Source organism: Tetrahymena thermophila (assembly GCF_000189635.1).
Source record: "Tetrahymena thermophila SB210 genomic scaffold scf_8254679, whole genome shotgun sequence".
Classification (NCBI taxonomy): Eukaryota; Ciliophora; class Oligohymenophorea; order Hymenostomatida; family Tetrahymenidae; genus Tetrahymena; species Tetrahymena thermophila.
Genome location: NW_002476445.1, coordinates 22,390 through 41,713, shown reverse-complemented (window position 1 = coordinate 41,713; position 19,324 = coordinate 22,390). Strand labels below are relative to the sequence as shown.

General features: G+C 22.1%; 7 protein-coding genes across 7 annotated transcripts; 4 read left to right on the top strand and 3 right to left on the bottom strand. All coding sequences in view use genetic code 6, as the record gives it.

Moving 5' to 3' along the window:
• Positions 1-764: 764 nt before the first annotated feature.
• On the top strand, positions 765-5,299 carry TTHERM_01227800 (cyclic nucleotide-binding domain protein; the record flags this gene model as incomplete). Its single annotated transcript, XM_001013445.2, has 4 exons — positions 765-1,127; positions 1,323-1,410; positions 1,638-3,345; positions 3,820-5,299. 4 exons carry the CDS (start codon positions 765-767, stop codon positions 5,297-5,299), a joined length of 3,639 nt encoding a protein of 1,212 aa, XP_001013445.2.
• A 1,004-nt stretch (positions 5,300-6,303) lies between these two features.
• Positions 6,304-6,816, bottom strand: TTHERM_01227790 (GNAT family acetyltransferase; the record flags this gene model as incomplete). Its single annotated transcript, XM_001013444.2, has 1 exon — positions 6,304-6,816. One exon carries the CDS (start codon positions 6,814-6,816, stop codon positions 6,304-6,306), a length of 513 nt encoding a protein of 170 aa, XP_001013444.2.
• A 903-nt stretch (positions 6,817-7,719) lies between these two features.
• On the bottom strand, positions 7,720-8,166 carry TTHERM_01227780 (GNAT family acetyltransferase; the record flags this gene model as incomplete). Its single annotated transcript, XM_001013443.1, has 1 exon — positions 7,720-8,166. The coding sequence occupies one exon, from the start codon at positions 8,164-8,166 to the stop codon at positions 7,720-7,722; it is 447 nt and encodes a 148-aa protein (XP_001013443.1).
• A 573-nt stretch (positions 8,167-8,739) lies between these two features.
• Positions 8,740-9,932, top strand: TTHERM_01227770 (cyclic nucleotide-binding domain protein; the record flags this gene model as incomplete). Its single annotated transcript, XM_001013442.2, has 3 exons — positions 8,740-9,072; positions 9,131-9,233; positions 9,289-9,932. 3 exons carry the CDS (start codon positions 8,740-8,742, stop codon positions 9,930-9,932), a joined length of 1,080 nt encoding a protein of 359 aa, XP_001013442.2.
• Positions 9,933-11,193: 1,261 nt separating this feature from the next.
• TTHERM_001227769 (hypothetical protein) lies at positions 11,194-11,545 on the top strand (the record flags this gene model as incomplete). The annotated part of the gene is made up of 2 exons (XM_012796973.1): positions 11,194-11,332; positions 11,496-11,545. The coding sequence occupies 2 exons, from the start codon at positions 11,194-11,196 to the stop codon at positions 11,543-11,545; spliced, it is 189 nt and encodes a 62-aa protein (XP_012652427.1).
• A 1,815-nt stretch (positions 11,546-13,360) lies between these two features.
• TTHERM_01227760 (hypothetical protein) lies at positions 13,361-14,319 on the bottom strand (the record flags this gene model as incomplete). The annotated part of the gene is made up of 4 exons (XM_001013441.3): positions 13,361-13,406; positions 13,462-13,567; positions 13,873-14,053; positions 14,137-14,319. The coding sequence occupies 4 exons, from the start codon at positions 14,317-14,319 to the stop codon at positions 13,361-13,363; spliced, it is 516 nt and encodes a 171-aa protein (XP_001013441.3).
• A 1,813-nt stretch (positions 14,320-16,132) lies between these two features.
• Positions 16,133-18,204, top strand: TTHERM_01227750 (transmembrane protein, putative; the record flags this gene model as incomplete). The annotated part of the gene is made up of 9 exons (XM_001013440.2): positions 16,133-16,236; positions 16,366-16,484; positions 16,636-16,682; positions 16,785-16,878; positions 17,002-17,088; positions 17,155-17,221; positions 17,296-17,510; positions 17,851-18,078; positions 18,194-18,204. 9 exons carry the CDS (start codon positions 16,133-16,135, stop codon positions 18,202-18,204), a joined length of 972 nt encoding a protein of 323 aa, XP_001013440.2.
• Between the last annotated feature and the right edge of the window lie 1,120 nt (positions 18,205-19,324).

Here is a 19,324-nt window from a genome sequence, read left to right as displayed (position 1 = left end):
TTAATTTTAAATTTTTGTACATAAATTTATCTAATTAATAATATATTATATACTTATTTTGCATATTTTAATTTATGTCAGTAACTCACTCGCTAATAATTTTGAACTAATCAAACTACTCAATCAATAATAAATAGATCTATAAATCAATCAATATATCACTTTTTATATTTTTTTGTTATCAAGAATATAATTTATGGAATAATTAATAATATTAATAAAAATTATATCCTAAAGATGGTTATTTATAATCTTTTAATTATATAAATAAATCATAGGACAATGACTAATTAATTAGCTGCTAATAATTATTTTTAGCAAATATTTATGTTTTTTTAAGAACAAAATAAAATAATAATTATCAGTTTAAAAGAAAAGAATATTACAATTTTGAATAAATAATTTATGGATGAGCATAGGTAATAATAAAAAAGATTATTTATTACTATTACAGCTTAAATATATTAATTTTTTTTAGTTTTTATTAAATCTCCAATAGAAAGCTTTGTTGCTTCAAAAAAAAAATAGGTTCTATTAAATATCAAATTTATTTTTTGGAGTTATGAAGTTTGTAATTGTATTAAGAACGAGCACAGTTTATGACTTTATATGGAGTTTTTTCAAGTGATTATATATTTATTATTGAGGCTAACAAGATTTTATTCATTAACACTCGCTTTTGATTTATTTACACTTAATTAATTAATTCGATATAATTAATTAGATAAAACAAGAAAGTAGAATTTTACTTTGACATAGAAGAGATGGTTTCCTAGCAGAAAGTAAACAAAGGAAAACAAGGAAAAAAAGAAGAAGATGAAAAGAAGTAAAAGAATTAAATTAATTACCTCACCCAAGAGAAAAGGAACATTGGATAGCAAATGCTTTCTAAATTTTTAGAGAATGATTATAATTTAGAAGTAGCTACATAATAATAAAAGCTATGTTGCTTGTTGGTCATTTTAGAAAAAAAGCCAGAGGATAGAACATAGAAAGAAGTTAAAATTTTAGCCCGACTAACAGAAAATATCAAGTTTTTCAAAGAAGTCCGCTTAAGTGAAAATGGAAGTAGCATACATGAGTAACTTTGCAAGTATTTGATACCTAGGAGTTTTGAAGCTAATAAGGTAAAAAAAAAAACATTACTGAAATTCTTTAAACATGAAAAAAGATTTTTATTGGAATACATTTTCTCTCGATAGTTTAAAAATAATTCCATAAAATTTTTCAATTTTATGTTCATTTGCTGCAATAAGATTGAAAACAATTTTATTATTTTAAATTGTTATTTGATGTAAAATAAATTATTTAAATTAATAAAGACATTATTTAATCAAGGAGATCATGGGGATGAGTTTTGGATTATTTTGACAGGAGAAGTTAAGGTCTTGAAAAGAGAATTTGTAGAGAGTAGAATAATTATTTTTTGTTTTAAATTTTAGATTTATATAAATATAAAATAAAATGATTGATTTTTGATTGAGTTAGTTGATTATAGTAAAGTAGAATAATTAATTAATTAATAAATAAATAAACTATTCAACCAATCAATTATTTGATCTTCAAAATTTTCAATAAATCCCACAAATTAATTTACTCAAAAGAATTAATAATTTATTTATATTTATTTTTATTAGCTGTATCTTCAAATGAATAATTAAACTCTGAAAGAGAAAGTAAATCAAAGTAAAGTAACAGTTTACCTACAGAATCTAGTTAAGAGAATAATGGACCTATTCAAGGAGAATTTTAAACTGTTGAGAAAGTAAGACTCGCTCCAGGAAACTGCTTCGGTGAATTAGCTCTTGTGAGTGAAGGAGAGACAAGAAAAGCTACTGTTTAAACAACTATGGATTCAGAGTTTGCTGTTGTGATGAAGGATGATTTTTTAAGGATAATTAAAGTTATTAGCTAGAATTCTGTGTTTATTGAAAAGTTTGCAAGCATGTCTTTGCTAAATTAATTGAATTATAACTAAGTTAAATAGCTTTATGATATTTGCTATGAAAAAGAATTTAGACACAATAATATAGTTTACTCAGAGGGTGATACACCTGAAGAAGTCTACTTTATAAAAAGTGGGGAATTCTCAGAAAAGATATTGAAAAAAGAGGAATATAAGTATGAAATATGTTAATCAAACAATGATTAACTTAGTGTCACAAATTAGTAAAATGTTTAGTAGAATAAACAAAGTGGAAATAATATTAAAGTCAACAGTAACAGTAGAAAGAAAGATGAACAGCTAAATTTATTAATAACTGCATAAGATCCCCAAAGTTAAGATTCGAGTAAAAAATCTAAATTGTAAAATTAATTAAGTAAGCAACAACTTGAAAAAGCTAGCGAGCAACATTTATAGATATCTGAAGATGTAATTTTAGGAGAGTTAATGCTATACAAAAATAAAAAAGTAAAATCTAAAAAGCTGAATCCATTAACAGACCATATGAAATCTGATTAATTTATCACATTAAAAATAATGAGCATAGGCTAGTGCTTTGGTGAGGAAGAATTAATATTAAAAAAAAATAGAGAATACAAAAGAGTCACAACAGTCATTTGTACTTCTGATAGTGGCAGTTTGTATTGCTTTAATAAAAAAGATTTCTTAAAAAAATTTTATAACGACGATATCATATATAAGATATTTGCAAGTTAGCTTCAAGTGAAAAGAGAATAAAGGACTAATTAATTATAAAAATTCAGTGATACACACAACAGTCATGCTAAAATCTTTGAAATATAATCAAATATTATCAGAGTAGTTAGGAACTGTGATTTAGTTGAGGATTTTGATGAAAAAGAACACTGCTTCATAAAACCACAGAGATTAAACTTTAAATCGCTTTCATCTACCCTCTATTAAACTCAATAGGCTAATAGCTAATAGTAATAATAATTAGTTTAGTAATAATAGAGCTCATAAATGAATAGTAGTAGCCTAACCAGCTCATCAAATGGCCAGTCTTCTCCAATTGTTGAAGAATATACAAAATCTATAAGAAAAGGTTAAACTGATAATCTTGTCATAGAGGAAGTTTATTAGTCTGGCAATGAAAACAACACTGGATCTAATTCCTAGAAAATCGCAGGAAAGCCTGTAGAAAGAAATACAATGCAGATTCTTTAGCAATCAACTTCATACAACAACAAAAAATCATACATGGGTACTGTTCGTAAATCATAAGGAATTATAATTCTTTAACAAGAATATCTCAAGCAATTCTACGAGAAGTATAACATTCCAGAGCAGGACCTGTATTAAAAAGATCTAACCAGCTCTTTTAAAAAATCCAAGTAAATCTAAGATCATATTTTAGATGGTTCTTAAACAAACAGAAGGTAAAATAATAATCTATCTCATTTTTTAAATTTTCTTGGAATTATTTAAAATTAAAAATTTATTTTCAATCAATTTAAAAAGTAATCTTAAGCTTTCATTATTCTTTTTTAGCCAAAATTTAACTCTTTTTAAGATAAATTTTATTCAATCTTATTAAGTTTTCATTATCAATTTTATTAATAAAAACTAACTTAATAATCAAAAATTCATTTTTTAGTTAATATTTTTAATTTAAATGCATAATTTTATCCTTCATTTTAAAATGAAATATTTGAATTTCAAAAATTTTTTCAATAATAAAAGTTTAAAAAGATTTATCAAAATATATTTTTATTAAAAAATTTTATTTAAATTTTTTAATTCTCAACATTAACAAACAAATCTTCTTTTGTATTTTGTTTCAATTAAAAGTTTATTTTATATAAAAAACTGATTTAAAAATTTAGCTAAATTTTTTTTAATGCTTTAAAAAGTAATTTAGAAAATGGAAATCACTTTTTGGTTAGAATGAATGAATTAAAAAAAGATCAGCAACAAAATTTATTCAGCTACTTGCGCAAATAGCAATAATCATACGATTCTTCTACTTAGGCGATAATAGTAAATTCTCCTTTAAATAATTCAAAACACGATTTACCTCTAACATAAAACGCTATGTCTTAATTCAACCCTTAAACGATCTCTAGCTTTAAAGAATATATTGCTAACTTGCATGACTAACCTGTTTTAAATAAACTAAATGGTTAATTGAAAAATACTGAGTAAAGCAGCATGTCTTAAAGAAGGAATAAGTAATAAAAAAAATCTTTTTAATCAGATATTGATTGTTAAAGGAGAGTTTCAGATATTATTAATGTTAACTCTGATAAAATTTAAACTCCTAAACTTAATTTAAATTCATAAAAGATCAGCTTATCTTATGCTGGATCAGTAGCAGAGTAATTAACAGATAGAGAAAAAGAACATAAAAGACGCTTAAGCTAAGACACAAATCCGCTTAGTTAATCTGAAATGTTCAATCATAAAGAAGGCATTAAGAAACAGTTTTCTTATAATTAAAAAATGTCTAACCTTAGCCAAGCTTTATAAAGAAATTACAAAGACCACTAATCCGAATAGCAAAGTTAAAATTTGTTAATAAACACTTTTAAAAATACATTTTACTCCTAAAAAGCATAATTTGAATAAAATTCTCCTAATGGGAGGATGTTTAGCTCTTCATATGGTAATTTCTCTGGTTTGATAAAGCCAAGCAGCTCTTTATAAAGTACCAAATATTACAATCCGCTTGTATTAAAAGTCCACTAAGATTTTATAGATAAATAAAAAAACGAGATTCCTACTGCCACTTTGCACTCAAAAAGCCTTTAAAAATAAAATAGCGGATCTATAAGCAGCATATTAACGAATTTGAAATTATCAAAACATCTAAATACAAATAATAACAATAACCCATTTCATAGTTAAGAAAATTATATTTAATCATCTTCTAGAACTGAATTAAGCAGTTCAGCTCTGAATAAATATCCTAAATAAATATACTAAGATAGTGAGAAGACAGAGAAAGATAAATTTAATATATTTAGAATTCCCATCTAAACACCTTAAAAAAAATCAGAACCTTAAAATGTTAATTCTTAAAAAAAAATTGAAAACCAAACTTATACAAACTATTTCTCTACTCCTTCTAAAGAAGTAAAAACCAAGCAGTAAATTAAAAAAAATCTAGATGTAAATATGTTGCCATTGAAGTATAAGCTAAATTTGATAGTTCAAAACAAAGACCATCACAAAATCACATAAGGTAAGATAAAAAAGAATATGCCTTAATTATAAGCACTTGGAATATTACAATCTTCAGGTATTCATTTGTAAGATAGACAAAAACTCTCCAATAATAATTTCACTAGCAATAATAGTAGCAATCATTAATTTTTTGAATAAAATTCATGATCTATATAGATACCATTATATAAGCAAAATAAAATTATATTAATTTTTAAATAAATATATTGTAGCATTAATATTAATAGAATATTTTAAATAGGGGTTATAAAATTCATTATTTTTTTTGTCAAAATCGTTGTTTATTTCTGTATTTATTTTGAAGAATATTATCAAAATATTTTATTCAAAATTAAATGCATCTAATAAATCATGATATTATAATTTATATTTACTACATACTCTCTCATAAAAGACTTCTTTGATATTTAAAATAAATATCCTTCTTTTTATTAAATAAATTAAATTAAAATATAATATAATTTTTACTGAATATTTTACCTCCTCTAAAAACTTTAATTTTGAAGATAGATGAGCTATTTTATTAATTAATGAATTTTTCAAACTTTGAGGAATTCTAATTATCGCGCAAAACTGATTGATATATTCAAATTAATTATTAATATTATTTTGATAAATCATTTTCAATAATTATAAAAGTTGAATTGAATAGTATTGAAAATATTTTTTTATAAATAAATTTTATTATAGAATTTTTGAACCAAATTATCATAATTTTTTTGGAAATATATGTACAGACAGATTGGTATGGTATAATATGAAGAAACTACTTTAATTTATTTATTTATAAAATAAATTCAATTTCAATCAAAAATTTTTTTAAAGATATTTAGTTATATTTTAAAATAGAAAAGCTAATAAATAATATTAATTTGATGAAGACTAAGTTTTTTTAATTTTGATTCTTTTATAAATAATTCTTTATCATAAATCCAATAAAATTTCTAATGAATTTTTAACTAATATAGATAGATATAAGTAAATTACTATTTTTTTATAGAGAGAGAGAGTAGATATAATAAATTAATTATTTTTTTTATTGCATATTGCTTATATTATTTGATAGAACTTTTATTAAATGATTTTTTATTAATTAATAGATGTTATTATTAAAAATTTTGAGAAATTTAATTTATTTTTCAAAGAGGTATTCATATGTATACACAATATCTGCAGCTAATATCACATTACTCTACTTAGTAAAGAGAAGAATCCTTAGGTACCTCTATAGTTTCTAAGTAATAGCCTCCTAAATTTAAGATTGTTTTTATTGAAGCTATGTTAGTGGGATCTACTGTCATATATATTTAGTTCATCTTGCATTTTCTGGCAAATCCAATCACCAACTTTGAAGCCTTATAGGCATATCTTCTTCCTTGGTATTTTGGGTTTACTGTGTAACCCATATTACCCCAAAGATATTCTTCTTCATATGAGGTTTTAGTTCTCAAAGAGATATGTCCAGCTATATTCATATCTTGCTTGCATACTATATAAAAATGATAGCAAGGCACTTAATTTTGCAATAACTCAACTTGGTCATATATAACTAGAATATCTTCATCCTCCATGTTTCCAGGATTATAAATAGCAACCATTTCAGTTTTTAATTTGTGAGAGTAATAAGTTTTTATTTTAATTGTATTTGATTTTAATAATTACATGGATTAAAATCATAAATTAATGAAAATTAATTAAAGACCTTTTATGGAAAATTGATAGAGACGCATGATATAATAATAGCCTAAATTAAAATATTGATATGATCTTCAAAATTATTGTAGATTCAAATTGTCAAAATTATTCAGATTTAGTTTTTAATTAATACTAATCAATTCTTTTAAAAGAAAATTTATTTTTTAGGTATATATTCTTACACACGAACAAAGTTATTATTTTATTTCTAATAAAATGGCTGCTATATATATCAAATTAACTTTCACGAATTATATTAATTCAAATTTTAATTCATAATTATTTAAAATTTATTCTTAATCAATCAATAATTCATACATTTCATTAATACAATAAATATACTTTAGTGTATTTAATCTATTTTAAATTCCCTAGACTCTCTAAGAGATGTAATTAATGATTCTTATTTTCTAAATCTAAATGTTAATCTATATCATTTGCACGCTCATTTTACAAAGGTTATGCTTAATTAGAGAGTATACAGTATTGATCAAAATAAATAACTAATTTAATTTAATAGAATGCTAGCTAGTCTTTGTATTAAGTTTTTTAAAATAAAAATATTTTGCTAAGTTAAACAAAACTTGCTATATAAATGAACTTGAAGTGATAAAATACAAAAAATAATATATTAATTTTATATGAAAATATTAATTTATTAGTAATTAAAAATATTATTTTAGGTTAATTAGAATGTTTTATTTATTATTGATATTTATTAAAAGAATCTACTGAATTCTTTTCTAATAGGTTTGCAACACTAATAATAATGAGGTAGATGATTATTTTTAGCTAAATATTTTAGATATATTTACAATTTATGTACAATACTAACTATTTTTTATCTATAAAATATATTTTTCTTATTAAATTCAAATGTATAAGCAGAATCTGCTGCAATATTAGCATTTTTCTTCATTATATAATGTTGAATCTTTAGGGACATCTATTGTCTCAAGATAGTAAGCTCCTAGATTTGTTATTGTTTTTATTGAAGGTATATTCGTTGGGTCGACAGTGAAGTAAATTTATTTCATCCCACATCTTCGAGCAAAGTTAATTAATAGTTTTGAAGCCTTGAAAGCAAATCTTTTGCCTTGATACTATTTTTCTACTACAAATCCCATATTACCCCAAAGGAATTCTTCTTCGTATGTAAATTTTGTTCTCAAGCAAATAGACCCTGCTTTTTGGTTATCTTTTTTACAAATTATATCAAAAAAATAACAGGGAACTTATTTCTCAAGTAAATCAGTTTAGTTTAGCTATAATTTTATATCTTCGTCTTCCAAAACTCCTGGATTAAACAATTAAACCATTGTTTATGTATTGTGTATTTAATTAGATTTTTGATGAGTAAATTAATATACTATTAAGAAATACTTCTTATTAATTTATTTTATCAGATCTCTTTAAACAAAAATTTCAATTAAAGCAGAAACTCTTTAATTAATATAACTAAATAAAGATTTACAAAATAATAAAATTGATTTTTTAATAATTTAAAAAATTATTTTTCAATTAGAAAATTTTAAAAATTAAAAGTTATTTTTGTTTAATGAAGGTAAAATGGTACATTTATGTTAGTTTTTTAATATGCTTTTTATTTTGGTGGAATTAGATTTATTGAGCTTGCTTAAAAGAAATTTTTAAGAATAATAATGAAATTAAGAAAAGAAACAAAAAATTAACAAATTTTATGGTTAAGTAAAGTTTTTAGAAAGGCACTAAAATTAAGAAGTAAGTAGGAATAACAAGCTATAAGAATTTTTACTTATTTTAGAGGAGGATAAGAATAATCCACAGAATAATTAATTAATTAATTGATTAAATAAAATTGCTGGCTGGTTCTACTTATTTCAAGTATATTAAGTTTTAAATTTATACATAAAATGAAGTAAAAAAAGCAAAGAAATTTAGAGTAAAAAAGAAATCCATTGCTTAATGAAGCTATTAGGTAAAAGAGCTATTAATACATTTCTAAATTTCAATAGCAAGGAAATGCTTTGGTTGAGCGAATATCTAAATAAGATTAACTTGACTTAATGATGACAATTTTGGATAAGGAGTGTGAAGAAAGAAGTAATTTAGAAGTCCACATTCTTACTCATATTGTTTCAGATATCAGATTTTTTAGGGATATTAAGTCATCAGCAACTGATGCAGATGAAACATGCTTTAAGCTTTGCAAATATATGCAAGGATTCTTCCTTTCAAAAGACTAAGTAAAAATATTATTGTATACAACATTTAAAGAATTTCTAAAACTATGAATGAAAAAAGGTTTTATTTAACTAAGGAGACAGGGGAGATACATTCTGGATTATAATAAAGGGAGAGGTTAGAATTTACAAATCATCATATCAAAAAGTGGAAGAACAGCAGAGTAAATAAGTTCAAGTAATATTTGCTTTTATTTTTTAAATTTTAATGCAAAATAGGCAATGATTAAGAAAACTCTTAAAAATAAGCTGGAAAACAGTAAGAAAATGCGAATGAAGAAATGTAGCTACAAGAAATTGAGCTAGTCAGACTAGGTTAGGGTAACTGCTTTGGTGAATTTGCCTTAGATCCAAATAAAAGTAATAGAAGACAAGCAAGTGTTTAAACTACAGTGGATACATTCTTTGGCTTTATAAAAGGAGACAAAATTATAGATATATTAGAAAAAATAAAAAATAGTGCTTCTTTCATTGAAAGTTTCTCTAAAATGAGTATTCTATCAGGATATCCTTATGAAGTGATAAAACAATTCTATGATATTAGTGATGAATAAAAAGTTGAGAAAAATTCTATTATTTACGACGTCGGCGACATACCTGACAACTTTTATTTTATTAAAGAAGGAGAATTCTCTATTTACATTGAAAAAAGCTTCAATAACTAATTCAAAGAAGTTAAGAAATAGTCTCAAAGTAAGTTTTTCCATTTCTTTTTTTCTAAAAATCAAGACAAAGTTTGCTTGATCAAAAATGTATTAAATAAAGTGACCTTAATTGATAAAAATAACTTCACTTAATCTTAAAATTTGAATATTTTAGTTTAAAAAAAGCAACTAACTTTTAAAAGTTAGAATTTCCTCTGAATTTTACTAAAATATATTTTTTAAATTTAATTTTTAAACCCAAAGTTAATTTTTACTAATTTTTATGAAAAAATTGACAATTTTTAAAATAAAATTAATTTTAAAAAGTATAGATATTAAACAATTTAAACCATAAATTTCTAATAAATGAATTAATTAATAAATGGCTAAAGCTTATGCTAATTTAATTTATATTTTTTATAACTTAAGTTATCCCATAAATGACATACATTTAAAAAAAATATATATATATATTCATACACTAATAAATATCAATAATATACTTAATAATTTAAACTAATCCATAAGGATAATTATAATTTAATAACGCCATTAATATATTATTTATAAATTTTCTATTATGACTCATGTAGTTTAGCCGAGAGTAATTTAATTGTAATAATATAAATAATTCACCTTCAGTATCTAAACAATCACCTAATATATTTAATAAAAATAACCTTTTATTTTTAAGATAACAGTGCAGTTGATGACCCTAATACTAAAAAGAAGAAAATATTTAACAATTTAGAAAGAGGAAAATTTTTTTAGTTTAAAATTCTTGGAGAGGGAGAGAGCTTTGGAGAAGAAGAAATATTTAAGAAAAGAGGTGTTGAGTATTATAGAGTTTATAGAGTAGTCTGTAATAGTGAAAAAGGTGTAATATATACTATTCCTAAAAAGCTTATCACAAGGCTACTGCCACAGCATCCTAATATATAGAAGGCTATGATTACATAAATTCAAAACAAGGAAAAAGCGAGAGAATTTAGATTAAACTAAGTCTCCTCTTATTTGTAGTAAAATGATGAATCAAATTCATTTGATTCTAGAAACTCTATTTCTTAAAATTCTTTATAAGAAAAATCTAACTCAAAACCTGTTCTTTTGTTAAAGTTCAATAAACAAATAAGGCAATAAAATTTATCAAAGACTGTCACAGTAGCTTAAAACTGCGATTTAGCAGAAGACATTTTTAAACAAGATGAGCACAATTATTTGATTTATTCTTCTAAAATATCTTCAAACTAGCATTTACTAAAAAATCCAAAGGTTAGAAAAGATGATGTCTTTATTCAAGATAAGAATAAAGATTTACAAACTCTATAAGTTAAAGAAATTGACAAAAATAGGTACTAGAAAATGATGGAAATTAAAAATGAAAAAATAAGCAGCAAAGAAACAAGATCCACTCTCCTGTATGAAGAGAACTTAAAAAAGAAAAAGCTTCCCCGTTCTTAAAAAGTGAGTGTTTTTGAAGATGAGATTTTAAAGGAATTTTCTAAAAGGCACAATATCAACCCTTAAGAATTAAATTAACGCTTTTTAAAAATTAAAAGGCAATTAAGTTAAGCTAGTAATATCTATGAACAATCAGATGATGCAATAACACAAAGAAGGTAAAATGAAATTTAGTCTTAAAACAATTTTCTTATAACTTTAAAACTGATTTTTTAACTTTTTTTAATTTGATTTCTAAGAAATATTAAAAAAAATGATTGAATTCCTTTTAATTTATTTAAAATTGCCAAATTAAAAATTGAATAAAAAATTAAAAAATAGGAACACATTTGATTTCTTAAATAAAGCAAATTATTAAAAATCTATTTTGAATGAGACTTCAAAGTCTAGATTTTATGATAAAATAATTGAAGATTAAAGGCTGAGTCCTAGAGCAATAAGTGTTACATCGAGATACTTTAAAGATTAAATAATTGAAAAAAATAGCCCAAATTTAAAACCTCTTAGCTAAAGTTCAAGGTTAATAGAAGATTTAAAGAATTAAGAAACTAATTAACATACCAGGCATGAAAGATCTCAATCTTCGTTTGCTATGTGTTAAAAGTAATAAAATTCTCCACTAATATATAGTGAAACAGCCACAAGTGATAAAAAAAGTTTTAAAATACCAAAACTTAATTTAAATGAAATAGATTAGAATGAAAAAATTTATCTCAAAAGTGCTTTGTAGCATATTAAAAATAATGGAAATATAAAAAACAGTTTAGTTTGCCCTAGTCCTATATAAAAGTCTTTTATGAATAACACTCCTAAAACTTAAAAATCTCCAACTGAATTATTCAAATTTTTAAAACCTGAATATAATTCACCATTAACAAATAGACATTAGAATCTTTTGGAAGAAATTAAAGCTTTGCCACCTATAAATTTAAATAAAACTAATTTTCTATAAAAATTTGACTAAAATCGTAAAAATGGACTAAATAGCATGAATTTGGAAGAAAATTTACAAAAATCAGCTCAAAAATTCAATATCATGTAGAACTCAAGTAGAGGCCCAGATTTTAGTTCAATATATTTCTCTTAAGAAAGCGGATTAAATAAAAAAATGGAAAATACTTAAGATCTTTAGTTTATCACATAACAATATTCAACTACAGACAATATTTCAAAAAGAACTAAATAAATTTCGATTACTGCTAAACCTTAATAATAATAAGAAGAAAAACTAGCTTTCAATATAAATAGTATACATTCAAAGAAGAACTTTTCTCTCGATTAAGGCAGTCCTAACTTAATATTAAAAAATATGGCAGAACATATTTATAAATCCAATTTACCATAAAATATGAAAATTAAAAAATTCTAATTATCAACCACATTCAAAATAATCGATAAACAAAATCCTTAATAAGCTTCATAAGAATTAAGCTAAAAAAATACTTAGCCTTTTAAATAAATTTTTATAAGTAGATAACCTTCACCTCTAAAGTGAAAAATGCTTGAGTTGAAAGCAGATAAAACAAAGCAAACTTTAAAACATTTTAAACATTTCAAAAGATAAATTATATTTATTATATTACTAAAAACTAAACTAATAAGTGATAAATCTAAATCAGCTTATTGATTAAAAAGTAATTAAATATTTTAATAAAATTTTATAAAATTATTTGTTTTAAAATGTTATTTTCTACAAAATTTATATGCTATTCTTTGAAAGATAAGTTTTAATTTAATCAAATTTGTGTGTTTATATATTAACTACAAAATGTCTCCTTCAAGATCCCCTTCTATAAAGTTAAATTTTGGAAAAAGGGGTTCTTAAAAAAATCAATAGAATTCAATATATTTTAATTTTTTTATTTTTATGTTATTGAAGAATTATGGTAATTATTTATTTATTAATTAATTGAGTATAAATACTTTTAAATTTAATTATTTTAAGTTTCATTACTTTTATAAATAAAATAATTTGATAATTTCAAATATAAGTAAGTTATTTAGTTAGTTAGTTAATACTTAATGGAAAATGATGATAATATTTATACATTTTTGTTGATTGATTTTTATATATTATAAATTATTCTCACAAGTTAACAAAATATTTATATTTTTGCCAGTTGTTTTTAAAGAGAGTCTTATTAAATCCTTCTGCTTTTAACTTATTTTGCAAATTTACTATTCTTTCAAAGACGGTTAATGACAGTTCTGCTACTTTCAACTGGATAATATCTATATTTATTAATATAAATTTATTTAATTATGCAAAAAAATAATATTAAATTACTCAGTTCTTTCTTTGTATCTTGTTACAGGAACGTAATCAACGTAAGAGTCGTAGTAAGTTTAAGGAACGTAGTTAGTAGTATGTTCAACAGCATAATAATCAGTTACTAATTAATTTTAATAAATATTAGCTATTAAATAGCAAATGGGTTGAAATTTTTTCAATAATTTAAACACAAATGAAAAAAATATAATATTTATTTGTAGAATATTAACAGATGTTTTCCATAGTAATTGGATTGTTAGTAGTTTCCTACTTTTAAAATATATTTTTGTTCATCTTATTTAATTTCCATAAAATGTTGCTTTTGATAAACTTTTGCATGATTCTTTTTTTTAAGCACATTAAGCCATGTGAAAGAGTAGAAAAATGCATGAAAATATCTAAGTTAGCAATAAAAAGTATAATTACCATATCTTTCCTTAGGAACAATTTGAGTTTATACCTATTATTCATAGTCAATGACCTTTCTTTAATAAGGAATATATTCAATTCTGGAAGAACCTCTAAGAGGAGCCTTTATTTAGCTTTCAGCTGCTTGATAAGCGACGGAAGGTTAAGTAGATCCAACTGATTAATATTGTTACTATTACTGCATAATTAGTTAAATAATATCATTAATTTCCATTTATTTTTATATTAGAAATTGAAATTCAAAAAAATATTTTTAATTACAGCAGGAATTTGAGCGGTTTAGACTTATGGCTATTGCTTAACGTAGGAGTAAGTAGGATAACTGACGTAGGATTAGTAAAGGGGCTAAACTTAAACGGGTACAACTGATTGATAGATCACAGGTTATACCTATGGAACAACTTGAACATTTGATTAGGAAATAGGGGGAACGTATTTGGCCATTTTTGCTAATAAGTTTCTTTTTTATGAAGCTTTGTATTTTTTTAATTGATTTCAATAAATAAATAATTTTTTATTATTTATGTGATAAAAATTGCTTTTTTTATATATAACAAAGTAAATAGTTTTTCTTATTGATTAATTAAAAAACTGCTAATAGAAATATAGAAGATGACAAATCTATAATAATTATATAGCAAATAGATAGAAATTTAAATTAATTCAGAATAAAGGCAATATCAATAAATCAATATCTATGTTATTTCCTTTTATCGCTGACTTAATTAAGATAAAAAGCATTAAGAATCTATAAATAAAAAGTTATTTGTTAATTAACAACTTCAGTTTTTAATTAATTTGAAATAAATTTTATTTTGCCTAACTAGCAAAAAACCAATTAATTAATAAATCAATCAATAAAATTTTGGTTCAGTACATTAAATGCTTTAGTCATATGTTTTAAAATAATCTCTTTATACATATTTTGTTATTAAATTTAAAATGTTATCAACAATTGATTGATACATTTATTTTAAATATTTTAAAAATGATTATTTAGTTAAATTATCAAATGATAAATCAATTTAAAATTATAAAATATAAATAAATAAAACGAATAAAAATGCTTTTCTCTTTTTTAGTTTTTAATATGGAAAATATTTAGTTTTATTGGAAGATTTTAGCTCTTTTTTTAATTTTTTAAATAAAAATAACAATTGAAGATGAATTTTATTTATTTTAGTAAACTTGAATTAAGATTTTAAGACATTTTTTTTATTTAAAAGTTAAAAAATATCATGCTTATTGTTGTTAAATTTACAAAAAAATTTGTAATTTATTGAATTATTTTTACTAAAACACAAATAATAATTTCATTAATTTTTAGTTCAGTGTATAAAAAGTTTTTAAATTAGCAAACATAGTAATTTATATAATTAAAATGAAATTTCTTTACTTATTTATTAAAACTTACTTTTTTTATACATTTAAATTATTTTCCTGAACAAACCCATGGAGTTGATTTTATTAATAATATAGAGTAAAGAATTCTAATTTAAGATAAATTATATTTATCATTCTAATTTAACATAAGACTTTTTTGGATCTTACATTTTAAATTTCAATTAATATATATTTTCATTTTATTATTTATTAAAAAAAAGAAAGTAAAATAATCTAAAATTTTTTTTTGCTATTTTAAATAATTAAGATATTAAATCAAAGAAAATCTATTTTATCAAACTAAACAAATAAAAAGATTGAGAAGTATAAGTTGTGGAAAATTATAAAAATAAATAAAATCTATTTTTTTAATTATTTATTTTGTTAATTTTGTAGCTAAAAATAGAATAAATGCCAATTATAATACAAGTTTCTATATAATATATTATTATTATTTATTTTGACAGTAATTATAAATTACATAAGAAGTAAAAGTCAACATTTGGACAAATTTTGATAATATTAATTTTAAAATATTGCAAAATGAATAAAAGAAAGGAAATCTCTTGAAATAATTATCAATGAATATATTTGACATAGTTTAATTAATAGTAAAAAAGTAAAGTAGTCCTCCCTCCTTAAATGATATTATGTTTGCTGAAGTTATTACTATTAATATAAAATTTAAATACAATAATTGTTATAAAAAACTAGATCTTATTTAGGTTGAATAGCTGCTAATCAAAGTAATTTAATAATTTCTTATATTTTTGATATCCAATAAAATATTGACTAAGCATAAATAAGTAGAGGATAACAAAATAAATAAATATAATAGTGATTATCACTTTAAGACCACTTAAAAGAAACAGAAATGTTACCAATCAATTAAAGATAAGAATAATAGCAAGAGGTATAATCCCAAAATATTAGAGATTATCTCCTCAGACTTTATATTTAAACGCCTTTGTCAACTAAGTAAATTGGATTTTAAGGAAAATTAGGAGTCTTTGTTTGATGCAAAATCAAAACTCCATTTAAACTAATTAATTCAAATCCATTTTTTAAAATAAGATTCAAATAAATACTTTTGATAAAATAAATTAGGTTAATTTTGAAGCTTAGCATTGCACTGTTTTTAGTATAGAGACTTGTAATATATTTTGATGTTGATTTTATCAAAATATTTGCGACTTCTCCTGAGTAGACGATTTCAAATTATAAATGTACAAAATTATTTATTAAGCATTAATACACATCACCCAATTTGCTTTTTGGTTTATTAACTATGAAAGCAACATTTCCGCTTTAATAATAACGAATTTTAATAGATTTTTAATCAATATGATGATAAATTATTTATTTTATAAATATTAGTATATACATTTCTAATTAGTCCTATGATAACAACAAGATATTTGAGCGTAATAATTTTTAAATAGCTTTTAAAATGTTTAAATATAAACGAATATCATAAGCTTAGCATGGCATTTAAATAAACAATAAATTAAAATATAATATAATAGATAATAGTCAACTGCTTCTTCTTTTATGAATAATCATTTTCTCTCGAAAAAGCCAAGGGTTCATTGTCTTACTTGCTTGACTTCTTTATTAAATGTATGTACTTCTTAATTTCAATTAGATTAAATTCGCGTTTTTCAAAAGAAATCTCCCTGAATAAACGCTTCAAATCAAATAAATTAAATAAATTATTTATTTATTTTACAAAAATATAAAAAGGTATTTTAATATAGATTGTATTCTTAGTTATAGCTTCAACTCTTTCACCATTATTTACTTCGGATAAAGTAGATCCCAAATTCTATGGTAATAATTATTTTGAAAATTTGAATAAAAATAGACAAAATCCTTGTATTAATATCAATCAAATAGGTCTATTTCCTTTCTGTATTTATCTATTGACTCTTAAAACTCTCAAAGATAGCAACAAGCCTTGTCTGTAATATAAATTATAAATTACTAATCATCCATTTATATTTTCTCTGATATAAATATTTTTTAAAATTAAAATAGGATTTTATTCACTCCCTTCTAAATCAGATAGAAATTTTATCTCCTTCTCTTACTTATTCTTCAATATATCTTTACAAGATAAATTAGTGATTTTATTTCAGCTGTTTTGGTTGGAGCCCTATAAATATATGTAATTAGAAAAGATATACTTGGATTCATAATCCCAACATTAGAAACCACAAGCTTTATATATGCTGTAAGGCAAAATCTTACAGGTAAAACTAATTTATTACAATTTAAACCAGTTGATAAAAATGATTAAAAAAATAATAATTCATTCACAAATAATATTTTTATTAATCGATAATCAAAGGTTTTAAAATTTTTCTAATTGAATATTTGATATTTAAAATAAATAACCCCTTTTTAGATTAGAGTTAAAAAATTTTTTTGGAATAAGTAATTTTAATTAGTAGAATAAACTCAACTCCAATTAACTAGAAATGTATTCCTATAAATATTAATAGCAGTATATGAAATGGATAAATACTATTATTAAATATATTAAAAAACAATTATTGAGTTTAAATAAAATTTTATTTAAAATTATAATAGGTTACATATCCTATGATTAGAGAGAGGAAATATTTTAAATGTTAAACGAAGAAAATAAATTAGACATTTAGGGTACAATTTCAAGATATGAAGACTACCAAGATGATGTACTAATTAATAATTTTAGCCAAAATAGTAAACCAAATAGTAATAATAATAGTAATGATACAAATAACAGTTCTGATCATCATGATAAACTTAATAATAACAACAACAATAACAAAAATAGTAAATTATTTTTAATTTAATTTTTTTTAGAAAGAAGAAACAAACATTCCAATCACTCACTCATTAAATTATTTTTTATAAATTTTAATTAATCTTATATTTTATTAATTGATAGTTACACTTTGATTGTATATGTAAAGTTAGAATAAGCAAAAATTAATTGAAAGAAAGAAAGATGGAAGATGAATGGATGAATCAAATGATAGATAATTCATGATTGATTATATAAATAAGAGAATGAATTTTTCGTTTAAAAGAATAGTATTTAATTAATATCCTATTTACCATAAAATGAATGTTAATTATTATAAATTAAATAAATAATTAATTAATAACCAAATAAAAAAAGAACCATTTTTCAATTAATAGCTCATATAACTTATCAATTTATGTTTTTGCTTAAACTTACTCACTCACCTTCATAGATGACAGATTAATTTAATGCATCAATTATATAAAACTAAAACTAAAAATTTATTAAGATTTATATTAATAGATATTATTGTATTTTATTTCTAACTTCTTTATTTGTTCTTTAACTATTTTATCATTCAATATCAAGATCATTTTAGAAAAGATTTTATTTATTTAAGTCTGTTTTAAAAACTCTCCCACCTTATCTGAAATTTAGATATTTATATAGTAAAACTTAACAAAAAATATATAATTTATGGCTTTTATCTATTTATTTTCACTAAAGTAGTATTAAAATATATTAAAGGAAAATTAATTATTTTTTTTATGATTAATTGTTAATATATACTTAAGTTGAAAGCACCTGTTCTCAGTCATTAATAGAAAAAGGTTATTTAAATATTCTTTGAGTGAATTAAAAATTAAGTGATATTATTAAAGATTAACTAGAAATTTATGACTTCTGATAACACAAATAATGTCATTATATTGTTACTGCTTTATTTAGATGATGTGATTGGTATGATTTATAATAATTTACTTAACTTCAATTTAATTCATAGTTATATTAATCTCGGAGGGGGGCAATCAAATATTAAGTGTAATTAAATGAATGACTCAGCTTTAATCAAACAATAATTTAATTAATTAATCCTTAATTCAATTACAAAGTAACTTAGATAATATTTTAAAGCCTCAAAGTCCCCCAATTAAATCAAATAAATGCATTCTTTAAATAGTAGCATCTTTTAGCATGCTTTTATCAAAATAAAATCAACAATAAATAAAGAATTAACAAAAAGCTTAATAAATGTAGGTGTATGACTTATCT